The 23407-nt window shown below is 41.7% G+C and overlaps 1 protein-coding gene and 1 long non-coding RNA gene across 4 annotated transcripts in view; one reads left to right on the top strand and one right to left on the bottom strand.

The window, feature by feature from the left end:
• LOC307030702 overlaps nucleotides 1-11338 on the bottom strand; it is a 67964-nt gene extending 56626 nt beyond the window's left edge. Inside the window, exon 1 of the long non-coding RNA XR_013805763.1 lies at nucleotides 10878-11338. This is a non-coding gene — a long non-coding RNA (uncharacterized lncRNA). The remainder of the gene's footprint in view (nucleotides 1-10877) is intronic.
• LOC307030698 (uncharacterized protein) lies at nucleotides 4935-17711 on the top strand. Of its 3 annotated transcripts, XR_013805760.1 has the most exons (4): nucleotides 4935-10559; nucleotides 11677-11772; nucleotides 12439-12532; nucleotides 14091-17711. XR_013805760.1 is itself a non-coding variant. In XM_079667297.1 (3 exons), the coding sequence occupies exons 1-3, from the start codon at nucleotides 10458-10460 to the stop codon at nucleotides 14292-14294; spliced, it is 402 nt and encodes a 133-aa protein (XP_079523423.1). In that variant the 5' UTR covers nucleotides 4935-10457; the 3' UTR covers nucleotides 14295-17711. The 3 variants fall into 3 exon arrangements, 1 of the variants encoding a protein (XP_079523423.1); XM_079667297.1 differs by lacking the exon at nucleotides 12439-12532; XR_013805759.1 differs by lacking the exons at nucleotides 11677-11772; nucleotides 12439-12532.
• The last annotated feature ends 5696 nt before the right edge of the window (nucleotides 17712-23407 follow it).

Genomic DNA, 23407 nt, shown 5'->3' with positions numbered 1-23407 from the left:
TATATAAGGTGACATTAAAATGAATATACCAGATTGAACTTTCCTGCCATAACACGTTACTTTAATCCTTCAAATAATTCAAATAATACTTCAGTCCCCGGTGATATTCATTTCGATCTGAAATGACACCAGTCCAGTGCTCACCACGAAATGTCCCTGTAGCGCTAAAAGCCCGGGTTAAGGAAGAGCTGGACAAACATGTGAAAGCAGGCAACCTTACGCCAGTGACTGAGCCAACAGCGTGGATAAGCAACATGGTGACAGTAACTAAACCGGACAAGATAAGAATCTGCATTGACCCAAAGCCTCTCAATCAGGCACTTCTCAGGTCCCATTACCACATGCCAACGCTAGAAGACGTCTTGTACAAACTGCCCAAGGCTCTTGTCTTCACACTGGTTGATGCTCGTGACGCCTTTCTACATTGCAAGCTTGATGAGGAAAGCAGCCGCTTGACGACATTCTGGACCCCATGGGGTTGGATGAGATGGCTCAAACTCCCGTTTGGAGTCTCAGTGGCGCCAGAGATCTATCAGCGCAAGCAACATGAGCTGCTATCAGGCCTGGCTGGCATAAGGCCTATTGCGGATGACATCCTGGTGGTCGGGTGTGGCGATACGGACGCAGAGGCTGAAGAGGACCACAACACCAACTTCAGAGCTCTCATGCAACGGTGCAGGGCTGTGGAGCTCAGATTGAGTGAACGCAAGCTGCAGTTCAAGCTCAAAGCTGTACATTTCCACGGCCATGTACTGTCTACAGAAGGACTGAAAATCGACCCAGAGAAAACTCAAGCAGTTTTGGACATGCCGATGCCCAAGGATGCTAAGGCAGTGCAACGCATGATCGGGTTTGTGACATATCTGGCTAAGTTCCTGCCAAGGCTATCGGAGATCTGTGAGCCTCTTCGGAGACTCCTGGATAAGGACACGGCATGGCACTGGCTGCCAAAACACGATGATGCAATACACGAGATAAAGCGGATGGTCACCAACACGCCGGTTCTCAAATATTATGACGTCACAAAGCCTGTAACGATCCAGAGTGATGCCAGCATGAATGGACTGGGGTGCTGCTTGCTGCAAAAGGGGCAGCCCATAGCCTTTGCCTCACGCGCACTGACACAGACTGAGCAAAACTACGCTCAAATAGAGAAAGAGTGCTTAAGCATAGTTTTTGCATGCCAGAGATTTCACCAGTACCTATACGGCAGGGACACAATCACCACAGAAACAGACCACAAACCACTGATCACCATCTTTAAGAAGCCCCTAATGAGTGCGCCTAAACGCCTTCAGGGCATGTTACTGCAGCTCCAGGGGTACAATCTGGATGTTGTTTACAAACCAGGCACGGAGATGTATGTCAGTGACACTCTAAGCAGGGCCACTCCACCGTGTCGTGGTTCCGACACCCCCTATGTACGACAGGCGGTGTGTTCCATGGACAGCTTTCAGGCGGAGGACTCAGAGCTGGATCAGGCACAGCGTCTGGATGTTACTGACTTCAGGTTTCGCCAAATTGCCCAGCACACAGAGATGGACGATGTATTACAAGCTTTGACATCAGTAATCCTCAGGGGATGGCCTGATTTCAAAGAGGACACCCCCCTTTTGGTGCGAGAATACTGGCCCTTCAGGGATGAGCTCAACGTGCAAAACAGTGTGTTATACAGAGGGCAGTGCGTTGTTATCCCTAAGGCCTTGAGGGCAGAGTTGTTAAGACGCATACCAGCCACATCGGGGGGGGAGGCATGTTACAGACGCGCCAGGGATACGCTGTTCTGGCCAAACATGAGAGCAGAGATAAAAGACTATGTGTCGAACTGCTATGCATGCAATGAATATGCACGAGCCCAGCAGAAGGAATCATTGATGTCGCATGAAATCCCAACACGTCCATGGCAAACAGTGAGTATGGATATCTTCTCTTATGCTGGCCAAGATTTCATCGTCCTCGTGGACCACTATTCAGACTTCTGGGAGATTGATCTTCTGCCGGATCTATCAGCTGACACTCTCATCACACGCTGTAAATCTCAATTTGCACGCTAAGGACAGCCAGACAAAGTGCTCACAGATAATGGCCCACAGTTTGCCTGTGAACAGTTCAGGAAGTTTGCAGCAAAGTGGGGATTTAACCATGTCACATCCTCACCCAGACATCCAAAATCAAACGGCAAAGCTGAGTCAGCTGTCAAGATAGTGAAATCACTCTGCAAGTGGGCAAAGTTGGATGGCACGGTGTGAAGAAGGTCACTTCGCCACTATGGACTGACGGCTTCGGGCCGGGTAATATTGCACTTTATTAGCGGGATTGCACAGGACAGTTAACATTGGATTGGTATTTGCACATAATGTATTACATAAACCGTATTTATTGAAATGTCGTCTGGACGCTGGTATAAGGGTGACAGCGTTTGAGGGTAATCAGGGTGCAAATAATATGTTGAATGTCTGGCTGATGATTGTGTGCCCCTGGGGCCCTGGGTTGTCTCCTCCCCCCTCACCTGTGTTTAATTGCTCCCCCTCACCTGTGTATAATTAGTCTGTATATTTAAGTGCTGTTTCTTGTTGTGCTGAGGGTCAGTCTGTGTGAGCTGCTGGTGGCCGCAGGCTGGGCACGGGAACCACTTATTGAGGCTGTGTCATTATGTGTGATCATTTAATAAATTCCCCGTCGGGTTATATTTTTGGATCTTCTGCCTCTGCCTCCTTGCTTGATCGGGCCGCTCAACGGTCAGTACCACAAATGGTGGCAGTGGTGGGATTCGACCAAGTGAGGAGGTAAAATTGACGAGAGGAAAGAAGAGGGACCAAAGAGAGGAACCGCGGCTGGGGGTGGCTATGCCTGGAACTGACCAGCGGGCCACGGCTGCTGAGGCCGCAGGAGACGTGAGACAAAGAGGACGAGCTAACGGACGAGCTAACGGACGAGCTAACGAACGAGCTAACGGACGAGCTAACGGACTAGCTAACGGACCCACGAGGAGGCGACGGAGCCTGGGTTGGAGTAGGGGCGGACCAACGCCTTACAACAGGAACCACTTATTGAGGCTGTGTCATTATGTGTGATCATTTAATAAATGCCCCATCAGGTTATATTTTTGGATCTTCTGACTCTGCCTCCTAGCTTGGTCGGGCCGCTCAACGGTCAGTACCACAAAAATGGCAGGCCATTCTCCATTGGCGCAACATGCCCACAGAGGGGTTGGACAGCAGTCCAGCCCAACGCTTAATGTCACGAAGGCTGAAGACTTTGCTGCCGGTTGCGGACAGCTTGCTGCAACCGTGGTTAGTGACTGGAGTGACGGAGAAGCTGCGGTTGAAACGGCGGCTTGCAAAATCCGCCTACGACATATCAGGAAGGGACTTACCAGAACTGAATGTTGGGGAACACATAAGGATGAAGCCTCTTCCAGGAGATCGCACAGGCCGTTGGCAACTGGGTCAATGCCTCCAGAAAGTCGCTCCTCGCTCATTCGTAGTGGAGGTGGAAGGCACGCTCTACAGGAGAAACCGGGGGGATCTGCGGGTTGCGGAGCGCTCAGCCCAGATGCGACAGCTGGTAGCGCCGGAGCAGTGCAGCCACAGGGACCGGGGCCATGTCAACGCAGAGAGGGCTGCAGGTGGAGCCAGAACCGACCCGGTCCAGGATGACACAGGTTTGGGGGAGCCTCCTCACTCTCCAGGGGTCCCGGCGCAAGGGCGGGGTTTGACACCAGGGAAGCCAGTGAGTACAGAGAGCCAAGCTGTATACTTGCGGTGTGGTCGCCTGTTACGGCCGCCGCAGAGACTTAACTTGTGATACAACTGGGAACATTGTCACTAAGTCTGTTGGACTGTTAAGAAAAAGAAAAAGAAATGTTGGATAGTATTGTTGGATATTATTATAGTTTTGTATCGGTACTTGCATGGTTAAACAGTATTGTAATTGTTTTCATGTCTTGGAGGTTGACAATGTTAAAGTGTTAGCTTTACACACTGTAGCACTTACCTGCACTTTAAAGTGACATGCTGATGTTGTTTACAGCTAAGGGAAAGGAGATGTTACAGATATGGGCATCTGTTCATGCCTGTTATATAGTGACGCCTGTTGGCGCTTTAGTAAACTGCATGCTGACAAAGGCTTACACTGTGATGTACTATATCCGTAAGCGCGGGAATTATACATGTGATGGAGTTGTGAGTTACGGAAATAAAGCTGCAGACTGAAACACCTCCCTCTCTCCCTCGCTCACTCGCACTTTGGCTGTTCGCTGCGGGCGCCAGATAAACCAACATCCCCCATTTCCATCACTTACAGCGCCCATCGTGAAAAGGGTGTTACATTTACTTAATTATGAATATTGTTACATCAAGGCCAAAAATTAGGATGAGCCCCAACGGTAAAAAAAAAATGTTTCCCTCCAAGAACAACCAGCGCAGCACCCCTCCCCCCAGATCTGGCGCCCTAGGCGACCATCAACGTCAGTGCTACGGGCCGGCCCTGAGTTCATATGCAACTCATATCTTTCTCTCTCTCTTCTCTCTCTTCTCTCTCCTCTCTTTTCTCTTTTCTCTTTTCTCTTTCTCTCCCTCTCTCTCTCTCAATGTTGGTACGCAAATGCGCCTTTTTTCAAATGCAGTGTTGCCAACTCCATAGTAAGGAAAGTAACTATTGGCTGTCCGAAAAGTCGCCAGAAGTCCCTAAATGACCTCATTGCCTAATTTGCATATCATGTAATGGTGGTAAAATAACGTTCCACCCCCTTCAAGGATCAAAACTTGAAACCACCAGAATAAATCCAGACAACAGTAGATCAGAAATGTCTCTATTAGAAAAAGTAGAAATAGTTTTTAGTAGAAATAGCCCTTACAATAAAGGCAGTAGGCTATAGTATGCCCGTCATCTCCAATAAATGGCTTCAACCATCCTTTAAACTCAGGGTTTGATTCCCACTCCTTTCTGTACTTTTGTGAATACAGTTTAGACCTGGGGGGATAGAGCCTTCTCTTTCCGATATTTTACTTTTCCCTATAAAAATACATAACTTTATGTCAGTTTGTGGTACAGCTTTCAGTAAAACTCTTATGCTCAACAGCCTGGAAAGAAGGTGCTGCTTTAAAATTGTAAAATCTTCAGTGTGACTAATGATGTGTGATGTGGAATTGGGCTTTTTTTTTGGGCTTCCAATATCTTAGTGCATGAAATTATACACAGCAGATGCTACTTTGTTCACCAGAACAAAGAAAGCTGGAAAGGTTCAGAGTATGAAGTAATGACAGTAATCATGTTAAACGATGTCAGCAGGTTTACAGGCTTCACATGGTGTGTGTACATGTTAAAAGCCAGAAACCTCCAATGCATTATTCATGAGTAATTGTCTCCCTTTTTATCCTCATTATCACTGGGTGTTGTGGCAGATAAAGGGGATCTTTTAAACCTTCTTTGATCTTCAGTGAGACACAATGGACATCACACACACCTACTGCACGGCATCTCTTGAAATATGAGGCGTTTATTAAGTGTGTACATATTTCACACACTTATGGGAATTGCTAATTGCAGGATAGAAAGAAAAAATAAATAAATAATTAAGATATATTTTAAAGCAGTGTTTCTCAACTGGTCAGGCCTCGGGACCCACTTTTTCCTTTGTCAATAAATCGCGACCCGAAATTTTGAACCACTCAAATCTATTCAACAAAAAAATGGTGCTGTAATATATACGCTTTTCAGCATACAATATTAATTAAAGTGAAGTACAGGGCATATCCCTTGTATCCCTTCACAGGACTAAAGTATGCTTTTAAAAAGGTTTAATGAGATGATGGAATTAAAGCTGAACTGTAACACAAAAAGGCACACATGCTGAAAACCCAACCCCAGAAGGGGGGTCTGGGGGGATTCTCCCGAGGAGATTTTTAGAAATACTAACATATAAACTACGCATTCTGGTACACTCTGAGAAGAAAATAAATAAATGTATTACAACCCGACATATTAATAACATTTTATGCCATTGTTTGTTTTTCACTTTGTTCTGACAGCTGAACTTGCTGCTCCACACAGAGAGAAGAGTTTGTGTGAATTACTTTAAATTGTGGGTAAGGGTAGATAGCTCCCATTGTTCTGTGACCTGTCAATCATAAAACCGGGGGTCATATTTCATTATGTGTTCATTTTTATCTGAAGTTGTACCCATGGATGTATAAAGAATAGATCTACCGCAAAGTTATTCTCCGTGGGGACTTCCGGCAACAATCTTGATTATGATTGGCCAGAAGACTCGAAAAAACATCAAAACCATTTATGGTCTTCGGTACTTCCAGTCCAACGCCTACTACTACATGCACAGCGTTAGAAAATCGGGCCTTCAAAATAAACGTTTTATTTTTATTTTTCACTCACACATCTGCGACCCACTCGAAACGGGTCCACGACCCACTTGAAACGGGTCCGCGACCCACTTTTGGTTCGCGACCCACCAGTTGAGAACCACTGTTTTAAAGAATATGTAGCGTATCGTTCTGCCTTAATTTAAAAGTACCAACTAACTGAGTGTTTGATGGAAGTTTGCTACAACTATCTGAAGTAAGACTCATATTACTCAAATTCATTTAACATACTCAACTGCAGTAAAAGTCCTTTAAACTTAACCTCTGTCAGAGGATGTAATAGTATGAGCAACATTTTCTTAATGGAAGAATTACTCATTGTTGTGTAAAATGTCCAGTGTTTTTCTATAATATGACGTTTTTGCATTCATATACTGTACCTGTGCATGAATGTGTACATGTATGCTGCATTTTACTGAAGTTTCATAAAATGGAAAAACTCCATTTACAAGTATCTCATATTAAAGTACAAGAACGTCATATTTGTACCCAAGTACAGCTGTTGAGTAAATGTATTTAGTTACATTTCACCTCTGACTACATACAGGCTTGTGGAGTCACGGATTACATCAGACTGCAAGGAATCTGGGTGTGATCCTAGATAACAAACTGTCCTTCACTGCAAACATCGCTGCTACAACCCGCTGCGGCAGATACACGCTTTACAACATCAGGAGGATACGTCCCCAGCTGACCCAGAAAGCAACGCAGGTTCTGGTCCAGGCTTTCGTCATCTCACGCCTAGACTACTGCAACTCCCTCCTGGCTGGTCTGCCTGCATGTGCCATCCGACCTATGCAGCTCATCCAGAATGCAGCGGCTCGTTTGGCTTTCAACCTTCCTAAATTCTCCCACACCACGCCGCTCCTCCGCTCCCTTCACTGGCTTCCGGTAACTGCTAGAATCCACTTCAAGACAATGGTAGTTGCGTACCATGCTGCGAATGGATCTGGCCCTTCCTACATCAAGGACATGGTTAAACTGTTCACCCCAGCACGTGCACTCCGCTCTGCATCAGCCAAACAGCTCGCTGCACCCGCACTGCGAGGGGGACCCAAGTTCCCACCAGCAAAAACACCTGGGTTTGCTATCCTGGCTCCAAAATGGTGGAATGAGCTCCCCATTGACATCAGGACAGCAGAAAGCTTACACATCTTCCGGCGCAGACTGAAAACTCATCTCTTTCGACTCCACTTCGAGCAATAGAACTATTAACAAAGCACTTGTATACTAATAAAGGACTGAGTTATCTAAAGCCAGTTGAGTAGCACTTGAAATGTTTTAGCTCTATGAAACCTGATGTACTTATATGATTCTGTGTTCTTCAAGTTTGTACTTTGTTGGTCGAACGCACTTATTGTCAGTCGCTTTGGATAAAAGCGTCAGCTAAATGCAATGTAATGTAATGTAATACATGAAACGAGATTATGTTATCAGGATACAATATTTTTGTTAACTTTAGTCCTTTATCGTTGCATAATAAAGTGTGAATCTATACACTGAGTTTGCTTTATGGTTTTCACTTTCTTTGGTTCATTTGTTCTGTTTTTTATTCAGTAGGTGAACCTTTACGTTCATAAAATAGTGTGTGTGAGCTTAACTGTGTGTATTAAACTAAAACGGAGCATTTTCCGGTTGTCTTACATAATACACTTAAGTTAAACACATCTCAATGATATTTATTTTCTCTTGTATTTATTTCCATTGCATTTGATATGTAGGTAATCCAAAGTAACACAAAGTGATCAGGTTACATTGTTTTGACTTTGTGTGTAATTGGGCCGTCCCAATTACTTACAAAGTCAGTGCTAAGAAAACATTGATGAAAACCAAACTGGCCAGCTGGAGTTACGAAAATTTCACTCAGCATTTAACTGTCACCATCGATTAGCCCAACTCACATTTGTGCAGGATTTACCATTTTTAAAGACATCTGTGCTTATATGAGGATTGAAAATATCACCTGGGAAAAAAGGTCTGATATCACAGGTTCTACTGTCTTAACTGGAGGACATGTTCTGCACCTTAAGTCACACATTTCTTCCTTTGCTGTAAACTGAAAAACAAAACAAAACACATCAAAAAACGACTCACAGATATCTGTCTATAAGGTCTGGTGATGACAGGTTTTTGTAATCCGAACCAGGAGTTAGGCTATCGCAAGGGCTGCCTTTGAAAGAAAGCACTGGGATTTTTCCATTGGATTTCAGAATATTGCAGAAAACAAGATATTTGCCAAAAACACATTTATGATAAATGAACGTTTTGTTAAGTAAAATAATCTCCACATATTAATTGCACTTTGGGATTTTTGTAAGCGTAAATGCAATATTCAGCAGTAAAAAGCTAACGTCAGGCCATAAACAAACTACATCATGGTCGAATTACTTCACGTCAACAACGCTAAGCTAAAGGCTCTAATGTCAGGGAATAGAGAGTGGTAAATGCTAACTCAATTCTGGATTTAAGGACTGATTCACATACCACTCAGTAAGAGAAAAGTCATCGTAACCAATCATAGAAAAACAACACTAACCAAATAAAACGTGTTAGTTGTTAGTCTTTCCACTGTTCCAGGGATCCCCAAATCTGGTTAGAGACTTTGAAAGAGACACTGAATTAGTTGCAGAAATGAAAATATACTTTAATAAGTAAACATTTTTCTGCGCTCCCCCTTTTGCTCTCTCTTTTCCTGAGGTGTTTTTGATCTGCTCCTGGCTCCGCCTCTGCTCAGGTGTTCCTGATCTCCAAAACAACTCATATAAAAAGAAAAGCTGAAGAAGAAGGCAGTAATGCAAAATTAAGAATGTAAGCTGGCGTTAAAAACTAAAACAAGAAGGAGCTCTCTCAAGTCTCTTATTTGTAATTTCCTAGCTCCTCGGTCCTCTGTCTCACCGGAAGTTGTTTTTGGCGCTTATTTGTGCCGGAGGAGCGAGGATCAACACTGAAAAAAATGGACATAGGGGTTCTTTGAATTTACACAAATAAAAACAGTAAATGCAACGGAATTAGTTCATGTTTTGTCTCTGAATGTGATTTCATTAAGCAGACTTCATTTATTTATTGAGAATGTTAAATCTACGTATTTAAATCGCTTTGACTGAACGTGATTTCATTGAAACATTTTAATCAATGTAATCGAGTGTGGTTAGAACCGGAAATGAAGTATATTTTCAAATGGCGTCCGGAGCTGTTATTGGTCCTCAGGAACTGCCGAAAAAAAGTACAGAAGAAGAGGTGTCGACAACCGCGAAAAGTATCAGTTGGTTACACAAAGCCAACCTCTGTGAGAGACTCCAAAAATAAGTTAATTAAATGTAATGTTTCTGCTCAATACATGTTTGTACCCCTTTCCAATATAGTGCTGTGTTCGTTCGGTATGTTACAATTACGGGGACGTGTGTATATACATGACACCATGTATTGCTAATGTTAGCTATCAAGCTACCGCTGACATTAGCATTGATGATAGATGTATTAAGAATAATTTCGTTATCACCATACCCGCTAATTGGGCTAATATATACAGGCTATGGTTTCGGGCCATTGTTACCGGCAGAGGTGGAGAAAGTATTCAGTCTGCTTCACTTTTGCGGTTACTGCTGTGGCGTTTGTGTGATCACTTGCGCCATGCCTGTGTCGGGCATGGCGCACATGCTTATTTGCCGTGATTTCATTGTAATAAACGTATAACAATGAGGCCGAATCAACAACATACTGACACCGATTAATTTAAATCATAATTGACTACTGTGGGAAGTGTAGTTACAAAACTGCAGGCAAAACACTTTAAAGCAGCCATTTTCTGAATGGAGATCGGATCGGGCTAAGCTATAGTTGTTGGTGCCCTTTCCACACTTAAAATAACGTCATATAAACTTTTAAAAAACATCGACTGTTTTCCGCATGCCAAGGACCGTCTGTGAAAAGGATTATTATTCATGTTCTGAACAAATATGAGATAATGTGGGGATATGTGTGCTGCCAACGGCTGAAGTTTTGTTTTGCCGATTTAACATAAAGTCAGTGACGACGGACAGGCTGCACGGCTTCACTCGTGTTGGTTGAGATGGAAAGATGGAAAAGACCTTTGCACTCAGAAGACACGACGTTGTTCGTGATGGTCCAATGGTGGAGGATTTCATGGGAAGGTGGCCTGCTCTGTTTGAAGTCTCTGAGGTAAGGCTTATCCCATGCTCGGTTTTTCATCCTGAATTTTGAAGTTGATAAAAGGAAATCTATGGGCACACTGGCAATCTGCTAATCAGTGACGTGCGGTGAGGTTCATGGCTGGTGAGGCACTGACTCTTTCAGAGTCAGATTTACAAATATTATATTTTGACCTTAATCGAAATATTCGGCTATTTTCAAAAGCTTTTTTAGTCTGATGCTTCAATTCATTTTAAACAGACCGTTCAACAAAAGGATACCCAGCGTCTAAATATTGGATTGTTCTTTCTTAGTAAGATCCCATTTTCATTACAATTGTGGTCTTACCTTGACTTGAAAATGAAGTCCATGTTATCCTTCTGGACAACAATCTCTATTACTTTTTTGTAAAAGTCCTCCTTATCTTCCTGTAATTTGAAAAGTCTAGCTTGTTGTTTGTGTCTACCGTCTCTGCGTAGAATAACAGTAGCAACAATAACCTGTGGGCTCATGTGCGCCCCCTTCAGTGCGGCAGAGGTTATGGCTGCCTCCCCTGGTGCTTTTTTCATTGCCGTTGTATGATGAGACCAGCGAGCCTAAATATCATATATACTGTACGTGAAATAAGTTATTTAGAGACTATGGATGGCGAGGATAAATGTAATAAAGGGATCTACAAACATTACATTGGTGACATAGAGTGAGATCGTAACAGGCATGCGCTTAGTGCCCGCGCTCCAGCCAGTTTCTGTGGGGTGACGCATTCTGAGGTGAGGCAGAGCTCATCTGTACCTCACCTCACCCCACAATAACTGGCTTGAGCGCGCTCACAAAATAAGTGCCCGCTTTAAATTAGTGCCCGCGCTCCAGCAAATTACTATGGGCTTACGAGAGGCAGAGCTCGTCCCTGCCTCACTTCTCATCGCTACCCGTAGCTGTAGCGGAGCTTGGCAAATTTGCTGATTTTGACTTTAAAAAGCGATTGGAATCATACATAAAGCAAATGTACAACACAGATCAGTGGAGACATTTTATTATTATTATTACTATTTCGTTTTTTGTTTCGTTTTTTTTCGTTACATTGGAGTTACATTGGAGTATGACAGGGGAGGCTCATACGCCACTATAATCCAAATTCCTGTCTCAGCTGGACCTTCACTCTGGCACCCTAATGAAGCTGTTCCAAAAGCGAGGAGGACAGCTTGGGGGAAGGCTGGAAACAATAATTTCGCAAATGGCTAATGTAAGTGATACAGTATCCTCACAATTATGAATAACCTATAAACATAAATGATTTTGAAAATGTTTTTTGAGAATCACGAATTTTAGAATTGTGAAAAGTGATGCTACAATATTTTACATTTTAGTTATTACATAATTTATTTGCAAAAATGGCACACAAAAAGTACTCATCGCCAAGGAGACCATTAGTGCTTTTGCTTTTTTTTTTTTTTTTATCTTTCTCCTTTCAGTAGTGTAGTAGCTCCGCAGTGAAAGTGACCAGAGTGCAGGCTGACAGCAGCTCTAACACACTGCTACTTTTTGGTCCTTCAGTGCCACCGTAGCTTCTCTGATTGAGTAGAGCGTTGCCATTCCCTCTCTAACCACACCTTTAGCTAAAACACCCTAATTCTACACATTGTAGCTTTAATTGACCCTGTCTTGAGCCATCTATCCATCTCAATTTTAAATGTGATATATAATAATTCAACTCGTATATCCACTGACCACAATTTGAGAAAGATGTCCAGGGGATGTGGAGCTCACAGCAGGGCTTGCACTTTCTTAGGAACTGTGATGTTGTATTCTCAAAGTAACGTGTATCCAAATGACAGTTCACACCAGTAGTTGACTTGAATTAAAGCACAAGACCTGTAACAAGACACTAATCAAGTACATTTACTTTCAGTGTGATGATGTAGATGCTGGACGCGACTCAATAATCAGGGGGCTATGCATCTACTTTGGGGGAGGATCCAAAAGACCTTGTGCGAGAATATGTGGTATGTACATGAATCTGCCTGCTTCTTTTATACTTCTCTTCACTTTTGTTTTCATACATGATCTCTTGGGCTGAAATTGTTCATTGAAAATATAGTGGGTGGTTTTTGTTTCCTTTGTTTCATATTATGAAATATTAAATTCAATATTTCATCGTTGCTGCTTGAATTAACTTAATACATTTACAACGTGACTTAAAGGTGGGGTAGGTAAGTTTGAGAAACCGGCTCGAGATACACTGTTTGTTATATTCAATGGAATGCTCTTAACATCCCGATAGCAATGAATATCTTAAGTGCTTTGACAAAAAATCCATAAAAAAATGTCATCTGTGGAAGCCGTGGTACTGTAAAAAGCACGACCAATCATCTGAGCCGGCCCGGCTAAAATAACTGGACGGCCTACCTGCCTGTCAGCCTTCCATCTGTGCACAAACTTATCTCGTGCCCTCATTGGTCATGTGCGCGTTCGTGTGTGTTGGAGGAGGGGCTCTGTAAGGAAGTAGCATATTTCTTCCGGCTGTGTATTTTCAAATTCTAGCGCACTCGAGCCGGTTTCTTCAAAATTACCTACCCCACCTTTAACTAAATCATTGATTGTTTGAATAATAACAAAACAATCAGTGTTTTAGCTCTATGTAAATGCTCAATCTTCACAAACTCAATAACTGTTCTGTTATCATTCTATTTGTCTCTGTCATAGCCACTGTTTCAATTACAGGTATAACTCAATAAATTAGAATATCGTGGAAAAGTTGATTAATTTCAGTAATTTTGTTTGAAATAGGTCCCCTATTATGCAACACTCTTTGATAAATTTCAATGTTCATGTATTTTACATGTATGTGTCCCCAATGTGTTAAGAGACTCCCAGGATCTCAGGGAAAAAAATCTATTTTCTATGGTTCTGGTGATCCAACTCAGACGGAACACAAACACCTACTGAATTTTTTGTTTTTATTAGCTATTGTAGCTAAATTGTAATCATCCAGATTCAAACAAATAAACACTTGGAATAATTAACTGTGTGTGTAATGAATCCATGTAATATGCGTTTAACTTTTTAAAGAGTTACAGAAATCAATCAACTTTTCCACGATATTCTAATGTATTAAGATGCACCTGTACATCTACCACTTGTGTAAACATTCATTTGGTCAAGGTCATTTTTCAATTAAATCTTTCATGTCTCTTTTTCTTTCATTCAATTGCAATTTTTCCTTTTATACTTGTGGAGTAGTTCCATACATCCTTGGAGCATTTTAACAAACTAGTAAGTGAACACGGCAACTAGTGCCACACAAGGACGTGTCCCAGTTTTTATACTCAGTAGGCTAAGGCATATCCAGCTTAAAGAACACCAGATTGATTCATGTTCTGCTGTAATTACTTGATTATTTTATCTACATTTAATTTGATATCTTTAATTTACTTTCATTTATAATGTTCAACTTGCCTTGGCTAGATCTATATTATGCCTTCCCGTATTTATTTATTTTTTTCTTGATGGGGCTTGGTTTTAGGTCTTATTTGCTTAAATGTTGCCGTTTTTTTTTTACAGGACACAGATGAAGGTGCCATCGAGGACACGACTGTGGGGATTTATGTTCTTAAAGATGCTTCCACTGATGAACCGGAGGACATCGGGATCGTTCTAGAAGGCAATTTCAGCTACCCTGCTAACAGGGGCGGACTGGGACTACAAATCAGCCCGGGACTCCCGACCGGCCCACTTCGGTACCGCCGTGACTTACCGCAGAGGTAGACATTAAGGGTAAGTCCAACGGCCCTTGGACTTGTATTATCACTGGCCCCACCATTGTAACCACTGGCCCGGAGCATTCGTCCAAAAAGAAAAATCGACTAATAATGAAGAAAATTAACACATTTGTTGCAATAGTAATTTATGCACTAACTACATTACTACTTGTACTACAACATTTGAATCATCAGTTCTTCCTCATTTCCCTCAATTGTTCATATTTGGTTTATTAAAATAATGATATTGTGGTCATTGTTAAAAAATGTCGGCTATTAGTATGAGTATTATTATTTGTATAATGCACTTTCTGCCTTCCTGTCATTAGGAGTTAGACATGTAATGGCTATGTAATTGATTTGATTAGAACCTTCATTATCCTAAACTGCTGGGACATTTCCCTATAGCCAATACCTTTATATTGTCTACTCTTCACTTACTTGTCAGCATAGGTCGGCATTGATGTACAGAGCCGACAGAAGAACTTGTTTATATTGGCATCATATTGAGAGGTGCAGTGACGCGTCCTAAAACCAAGAAGTAAGCTGCTGGTTCCCTCGACAAAAAGCAATGGGATTTCTCCACAGGGTTTTGGAATATAGCTGGAAATAAGGTCTGTGGAAAACAAACCTGTTTGATAAATGCACGTTTTGTTCAGCCGGATAATCTCCACATGTCTACCCTACTTTTATAATTTTCGAATCATAAATCTAATCGATAGATTAAGGGTTTTAGTACGCGTCACTGCACCACTAGAAGCTAACTCCATCGATCAAGCTGGCTGAAACTTTCTCTCCCTCTTCTCATGCTCCCTGTCACTCTCCTTTAACTCCTCCGGTGACTTTCTTTTATTTGAAGATTGTTTTTTGCCCGGCGCTTGGCCGGTTACCGCTGGTATTAAAAACAATTTGGCGAATGGTTAGGTGGCGCGATAGTCTGTAGGGAAGGAACGCGCTCCCGCTCACGGGAGCCTGCTCGAGCTGTGCTCCGCAGCAAACAGCTGTTTGCTTTTCACCCAACAACGACAACCGACTCACGGAACGCTATGTTGTAGCGTTGATAAACGAAACAATTAAACTAAATTGCTAGTCGAAATACCAATACCACAGGACAATTTTTTTAAAGCAATATTTTTAGTGGCCCGAGCGGGCAAGTGGAAAGTACGTTATGTTGGCCCAGGGTGTCTAAATAGTGCTTCCGGGCCAGCGGGCCATTTATAATGTCGAGCCCTGGCCGGTTACCGGCCGGCCCACATCGTCCGACCGGCCCACTTCAGTACCGGCCCATCGGGATTCGTCCCGAACGTCCCGATGGCCAGTCCGCCCCTGCCTGCTAACCTCCGCTACACCTTTGAAGTAGTCCAAAGCATTATTATGGAACTGGACTGCGGTAAGCTCTCAAACAAAGCAGCTGCTCTGAAAAACATGCTCCTTCAGTAAAACGTTTCAGAGACTGCTGCATGCAAGGAACCCCAAACAATTGAATCTGTTATTTTTTCTCTGTTATGTTTGGTATTGAAATACCATTTTAGGATTTGTTGTTGTATGCTTCGTTACACCTTGTGTTTTTAACCTGAGACAATTTTAAAGGCCATTGCTGTCTTTAGTATTTAGGTTTGAGACTCTAATATAAGAAACCTTTCAATCCTGCATGTGTCTGAAATCTTTTATCGAGCATCCTCCCCCTGCTGAGAATTTAAGGAACTGTGCAACTGTTCAGCCTGTTCTCTCTTATTGTTCCTTCATATATTACTTCTAGACCAGTGGTCACCAACCAGTCGATCGCGATCGCGAGTGTGGTGAGAGTAGATCGCGGACCGTTAACAAAAAAAAGTAAAAAGAGAAACAAAAATAAAATTAAAATAATAATGTTTGAAAAATATGTTTTTAGATGCAAACATATCATCCACCACCCCGTTAGCAGGTGCCACTTGATTGACGTAAATTTGAGACACCTCAATAATATAATACATTAACCGTGCTTTAGGTGAACCTCATCATGACACAAGAGACGACGGCAGGACTGCAATTTCCCGTGTTCTCGAATGCAACAGACGCAAGTCCCCAGACCAATCAGAGAGTTGCATGGAAATACACGTGTGCTTGTGTCATTCAAGCTCGGCAATCTTTCTGTGTGTGTGTGTGTGTGTGTGTGTGTGTGTGTGTGTGTGTGTGTGTGTGTGTGTGTGTGTGTGTGTGTGTGTGTGTGTGTGTGTGTGTGTGTGTGTGTGTGTGTGTGTGTGTGTGTGTGTGTGTGTGTGTGTGTGTGTGTGTGTGTGTGTGTGTGTGTGTGTGTGTGTGTGTGTGTGTGTGTGTGTGTGTGTGTGTGTGTGTGTGTGTGTGTGTGTGTGTGTGTGTGTGTGTGTTTGTGTGGCAATAGCGCATTTAGTGTGATAGAGAGAGAGGGCGAGAGGGAGAGAGGGAGAGAGAGAGAGAGGGACCGGTGCTAGCGGGGACCGTGATGTTAGCATCTGGTTAGCTAGCTGCACTAACGGACATAAGGAGCTGTTTCCACAACAAGCTGGAGGAGAGTCCTCTCCTGTCAGACTGAGGGGCTCAGGTGAGCTAAAGGAGTCTCGGAGTGTTTAGAACGGTTTTGTCACAAATTATTCAAAAGATTATTTCCGCGGTACACCTTCATATGATAATTATAGTTATACAAACAATAAGAGAATAAATAAAACACAGGTATGAAATACTATATGGCAGTAAAACTAGAATACAGTTTAAAAGGAAGAGTGATTTGTAAAATATCCATAAAGAAAAAGAAAATCTGTTTACAGTTCTGTTTCATATGTGTGCTGAGAGAGGTATCCATAGATCTCTTCATGTTGCTCTCAAAGTGCACCAGATTGATGCTTTCATCTTCAATATTTAAAAAAAATCTTCCCGGGGGACCATCCCCCCGGACCCCCCTAGAGGAGGTGAGGACCTAGAGGAGGTGAGGACCCCCCTAGAGGAGGTGAGGTCCGCCCCCCACTCGCACATAGAACTTTACCCCTGCCTATATGCTGTGAGCTGATTATGGAGCCTTCATTGTAACAGTAATTCAGATGCAATTAGCCTATATAAAAGGCCTCAAATTGGAAGCACTGTCTGGGCCGTCTTTTTCACTCAATTCTGCAATAGGTAGATCTCGCCTTTCACCTAGGCCGAGGTCGGTGATCTTGGGCTTAAAAAGGTTGGTGACCACTGTTCTAGACTGATGTTGGTCTAGCCACCACAGGTAATTTTATGTCACAAATGCTCAGGTTAAAGCATAGTTCCATGCTTTAATTATTAAATGTTCCATGCTGCAGTATTTTTCTATATTGCCTGTGCTGTAGCACCTCTTTTAAAGTTTTAAAAAATATATATTTGATAAATTCTATTGTTACTGTGAAAAGGGTAAAACCCCGATTTAAACCACATAATGGAGAACTAGTTTGAATGTACATACGTGTGTGTATAGTGGTATTCTTGTTGCTTATTTAAAGCTCAATAAAGTGTTTTGATACAGAATTGCTTGAGTTTGTATTTGCCTCCATTAGAAGCTATGTGTGCAATGTATTTGAATGAGATAGACTTAGCAAGTCATATTTGAAATTGCTTTAAACACGCATAATACGTTTTAATAATATTAGCATGAAAAATTCAAGGTACATTTACTGATCAAAATCTAGCAACCAGAACATGATGAAATAGCTTAAAACATAGACAATATATTTGATTAATAGCATGAAAAAATCATGTTAGAATTACAGGTCAAAATGTAATAAACAGAACGTGATGAAATTGCTTTAACATTTCTCAATAAAATGGGATTGCAGTAACTGAAAAATATCATGTTGAATCAACATGATTATTTCTAGCGGTCTGATGTGAATAGTACAGTATATGATGGTTTAACAAGCAAAAATGTGTCAGTTTTACACATTCTCATGGTGTGGGACCAATGTATACATTCAAATCGAGTAAATCCAAAGAACTTTTTTTTTCAGTTAAGGAACGATAACCAAGGAACCACCAGCCCATCCTTCGGTGAAATCCTCAGCCACTCGCCCCGCCTCCTTACTGTGTATCGCTTACTGATTGGACGCTGCAGCGCATACCTAAACTGAAGCGTCTTCAAATGAAAACACATAACACATTTCCTTGCTTCCTCTCTCTTCTCGGGGTTTCCTTGCATCTTAGTCCCTCCCACCAGGGATGCATGGAGAGATGTGAAATGTGTTACGTGTTCTCATTTTAAGAAGCATCAGATTAGGTATGCGCAGCAGCTTCCAATCAATAAGCGATACAAAGTAAGGGGGCGGGGCGAGTGGCTGAGGATTTCACCGAAGGATGGTCTGGTGGTTCCTCGGTTATCGCTCCTCCGGCACAAATAAGCGCCATGGAACACTCGTACATTTCCCTCTCTACATAGCATCCACATTTTCTGTCCTCCATTACATCTGTGTCACTGAAAACAAGGATATACAACTTCTTGTGACCAAGGTGCATAACCTTGTGACAGCAGATGGGTTCAATGCAGGCTCTCCATGCATCCCTGGGGGGAGGGACTATGAGGCAAGTGAGGGAAGCAGGGATGCAAATTAAGAGAAGTGAGACTCACCTTCAGTCTCTTAGCTGCCACACACAGCAGCGCTCAGTCAACTTTAGTTTATGAATTTAGTTTCTCCTTATGTCTTTCTGTTGTTCCTCTTAAGTTTTGCAGCTTTGTTTCTTAGGTTACTTTATGCATTCACCTTTTAGTTTCGGGAAGTTCTGGGTCCTACGGCCCCTAGTATGGCTGGCCCAGACTACCCTCATCTTTTTGTTCTCTTTGTACGTTCATCCAGACTTGCATAGCTTGATTTAGTTTAAGTTATATTTTGGTATGAATAAAAGTATTGTTGTAAACTGTCTCCGGTAAGGCATCACATACATGCTGCAGGTCACAACTGAGCCACTAATGCTTTATGTTGTCTTGTGGTCGTAACAGTTACTAACACTGCTTTCAACAGCATGTGTAATGTTGAACGTGAGACACCAAAAAGAAAAGGCTTAAAGGTAGTTGTACTGAGTGTAGCAAGTATAGTACATCTACTGTAACAATTGTATAGGAGTTTATGAAGTTGTTGTTTAAAAACCAGCATGGGCCCAGAATTTCAACTTTATGTCCTGCTTTGTCTGTGTGTTGCTTCTTTATAATAAGTGTTCTGGCCTCAGTCTTTTCAGTATGTCACTCAGTGTGCCAAACTAGAACTGCTACTACTGAGACACACCATTTAAACCTTTAATTAGAGCACCAACATGAGAAGGACAGCGAGGCAGAGACACAATCCCACTCTCTTCTTGAGCATTCACACGCACGCACGCACACACACACACACACACACACACACACACACACACACACACACACACACACACACACACACACACACACACACACACACACACACACACACACACACACACACACACACACACAACAAAGACAGTACATCAGGCTTACAGTCTCAAGCTGCTGCGACTTTGAATGAAGCGTGCCTCCCTCCTATTAATTGTGGCCCACTTATTTTTAATTAAAGTTTCTTTGTGTGGTTCCATGCTGGTAGCATGGGACAAGGTGTTAAGTAGAAGACGACTGTCTTCGCTCTGTGGTTTATAAAGACAGGCTGACAAGATGTGGTTCAGTTAACTTACTGACATTCAGCAGATGAAGCCTTGCATTGTTAACTGTAGATACATCTCCAGGAGCACATACAAATAAAGATAATGAATCTGAATATCAGAATCAGTTTTCCTGGATTTAGCACTATTTACGGCTTGAAAATAGGAATCCTATTGGCTTTTTAACTCCTTTTAATGGTCTTTATTTTAAACATGTACCTGATCTAATGCTACATCTCACTAAGCACATGTATAATGCTTGTCAGACTGTATCCTGACCAGTGTTGTGACTAACGCGTTATTTTTTAAATTCAGTAACTCAGTTACCGTTACTACATGGTGCATTACTCCGTTATTTTTTCAGTACATGAGTAAATGTACTTAGATACTTCCTGTGTCACATGCAGAGCCGGAGACGCGCTGTGGGCGTGTTTGTGTTTACTAACAAGACTATCATGGCGGCAGCGGAGCTCAAGTCGAGTTTCTCCGCCTGGAGATATTCTCACTATTTCACTTTTGTCGAGCACAAAGAAAAGAACGTTTTAGTTCAATGTAAGTTGTGTCTTGGCGGGTCAAAGATCCTATCTACTGCCCAAAACAGCAATTCAAATAGGTTGAAACATCTGCAGAAACAACATGCTGGGACGAAGCTAGTAGCTAAGACCACAGACCCAGACTCATCCGAAGCCACTCCACCTCCACCTAAGCAACAGCGGCTGGATTTTAACCGAAGGAAAAGTTGATAAAGCCATTGCACGGTATGTTGTAACACATGCAGGCTATTTCTACTATTTCTATTGCTATTTCTTGATCAACAGATTGTATTATTCTCCAATGCAATAACAGTACTGAAATGAAGGCTATAAGGGCATTAATGGCAGCCCTTTTTTAAGTAACTAATGCGTTACTGTTCACAGTAACGCGTTACTTTTGGGTGTAAGTAATCAGTAAAGTAACTGAGTTACTTTTGAAATGAAGTAACTAGTAATGATAACTAGTTACTGGTTTTCGGTAACTAGAACAACACTGATCCTGACATATCTGCATTGAAACGGCCTATACACAGTAATTAGTGTATCATCACTGCTCCATCTGCCTCAGACTAACCTCCCATGTGCAAGGTAGGAAAGATCTTGGGCGCCCCCTACCAGCACAGAACACATCTCATCTCTCTTCACCCTCTCCTCAATTTCACCTTTGTGAGTGCTCTCCAACTCTGTCATGGGCAATGACCTGGAAAAAAGGCAAACAAATGGAAGTGGAGACCGCACACTCAGCCTTTACTTACTGAGAGTGTAATGTACTGTATAAGGTCTGAGCAGACTGAGATACTTTCTCTTTTCTCCAGACCATGATGAATCTCCGTTTAGTAGGTTCCTCCAAGGGTCTAATTGAAAAGGGTTTTCCAAGATTTTGCGATTATGCAACTTTTGTCCTCCCAGTTTGGCTGCTTATAAGCATATAGTATAAATCATAACTTCAACCTGTTTCTTATTGGAAGCCGACTTAATTCTGAATTATTACCACAAGTTTTACTTGTTTGTTGAAATGTATGGTCAATATAACTATACTATAACACATTTTAAAGCTAATATTAGGCACACATTTTGTATGGTTTTTCAACATTTACACGGGATGCTATACATTTGAGTAAAACATCCCTAATTCAAAGTAGAGATCATTATTTTTTCTTGCAAAACTGGACGAAACCATACATGTTTTAGTTTTTATCTTCTATCACCCCTTATTCCAATGTCAAATTATTTAGAAACTCTTCAAATTTGACCTGAAGACAACAACGAGGCCATGTGTCTTTTTTTTACACTATTTAAGTTATCAAGAAACCAACTATTGCAATAGTATAGTTGTAGTAAAGCACTTTTATCAGCAGTGCTGCTAACCTTTTCATCCTGTAAACAATTCACACAATTGTATAATGAATTTTTAAGTTGTGACCAGTCCAACTAGAGTCATGTTCACTTATTGCATCGTTAGTATTGACTGACCTGGAGATGTAAACTGTTCAAGTATGCCAAAGATAAATAACACAAAACAGTTTTAGCTAGTCAGAAAAGCTTTGGAGAGCAGAAATATTTCCCCCCCCCATCTTCTATCGTGTTCATCATCTTGTGGCCCCTCAAATGTAAGGCCTCTGAGTCCCAGATATAAGGCTGCTCTGAATTTTTGACTTGCAAACTAAAAGTTAATAAGACAACCAATTGTAGTTGCCATGTTTTAATGTTTTGTTAATTTACCAAAGATGTTGGAATAAAAAATGCCGTATAGTCAATATTCCTCAAAGTGTGTACCCTGTGAGCAGCTCAAACATTTTTTTTGTGGGAAATATATATAAAGGAATACAACAGTGGTGTGCTATCAACACGTGGAAACAAACTTTTACAGTAAATAATGCCGATTTTCTAATGTTTTGATTCCTTAAGGAATCTACACATTCAAAAAAACAACGTTTGACGTTATGAAATACAACTAAGAAATCACTAAAGTTGCAAAACGTTTTTTTTATATATATAAAATGTCCTTTATCAAACTTATACAATGTAAATCAATAAAACAATGTTGTTGTAAGTATTAATGTAATGGACAACAGATCTAATTGTGCAGACAGGTGTGATCTTCTGTCACGATCTGTCAGTGATTCTTGTTTTATTTTGAAATGTGGTCGCCCCCTGTGTTATCTCTGTGTGAGCTTCCTTGTGTTTTCTATCCTGTCTGATTGTCAGATCATTGTCACCTGCAGCCCCTGTGTTTTTAGTGTCCTCTCCAGGTGTGTGTTGACCTTGTGATTAGCTCTGCATGTATTTAAGTTCTGGTTTTCAGTCACCTTTGTCAGATCCTTGTTTGTCGAACAATGGAGCGCTCTGTTCCGCTTGTATGTCTTGCTCTGTTCAGTTTTGCCGGATTAGGTACATCTGGTATTAAAGGTATTTTCTTCAAGTGATTTTGTTTCCTGCTCCTGGGTCCACCCTGCTCTACGTGACCGCTCCAGGGCTCACAGTTGTGTATATTTCATTCTGAAAATGTTAGAATTGCCTCAACTGGTGTCTGTTCCCTTAAAGATCAAGATATCATCCATTAAATGTATTCTTGCTCAATGAGTTAGTAATACATAAAGCCATGTATGCCTTTTGTAAATACAGATGATTCAGATCAATTACTGGGAGTTATGTTGAGCCCTATCTTCATTTAGCTTTACATTAAGAACACTGTAGCTTTTCACATCAACAATATCTAGTCTAAGTTAATATGGTTGCTTATGAAAATACAGCTTCCTTGTTTATGTGCTCACATTTTGTCATAAAGAACCTTTATTGTGAAAGTCTAAGGCTGTTATTATGACTTTGGTACATTAATTACAGTTAGCTAACCCCTAGTTTGCTTAAGAAGATCCATATTCATTCACTTAAAAAAAATCTTGACCTTTGTTTCATTCTTGATTAAAAATAATCGCTTCACACAACAGTG

Source organism: Notothenia rossii, assembly GCF_949606895.1.
Source record: "Notothenia rossii genome assembly, chromosome: 2".
Lineage (NCBI taxonomy): Eukaryota > Metazoa > Chordata > Actinopteri > Perciformes > Nototheniidae > Notothenia > Notothenia rossii.
The sequence above is the reverse complement of the archived record's forward strand: the minus strand, read 5'-3'. Positions and strand labels throughout refer to the sequence as shown.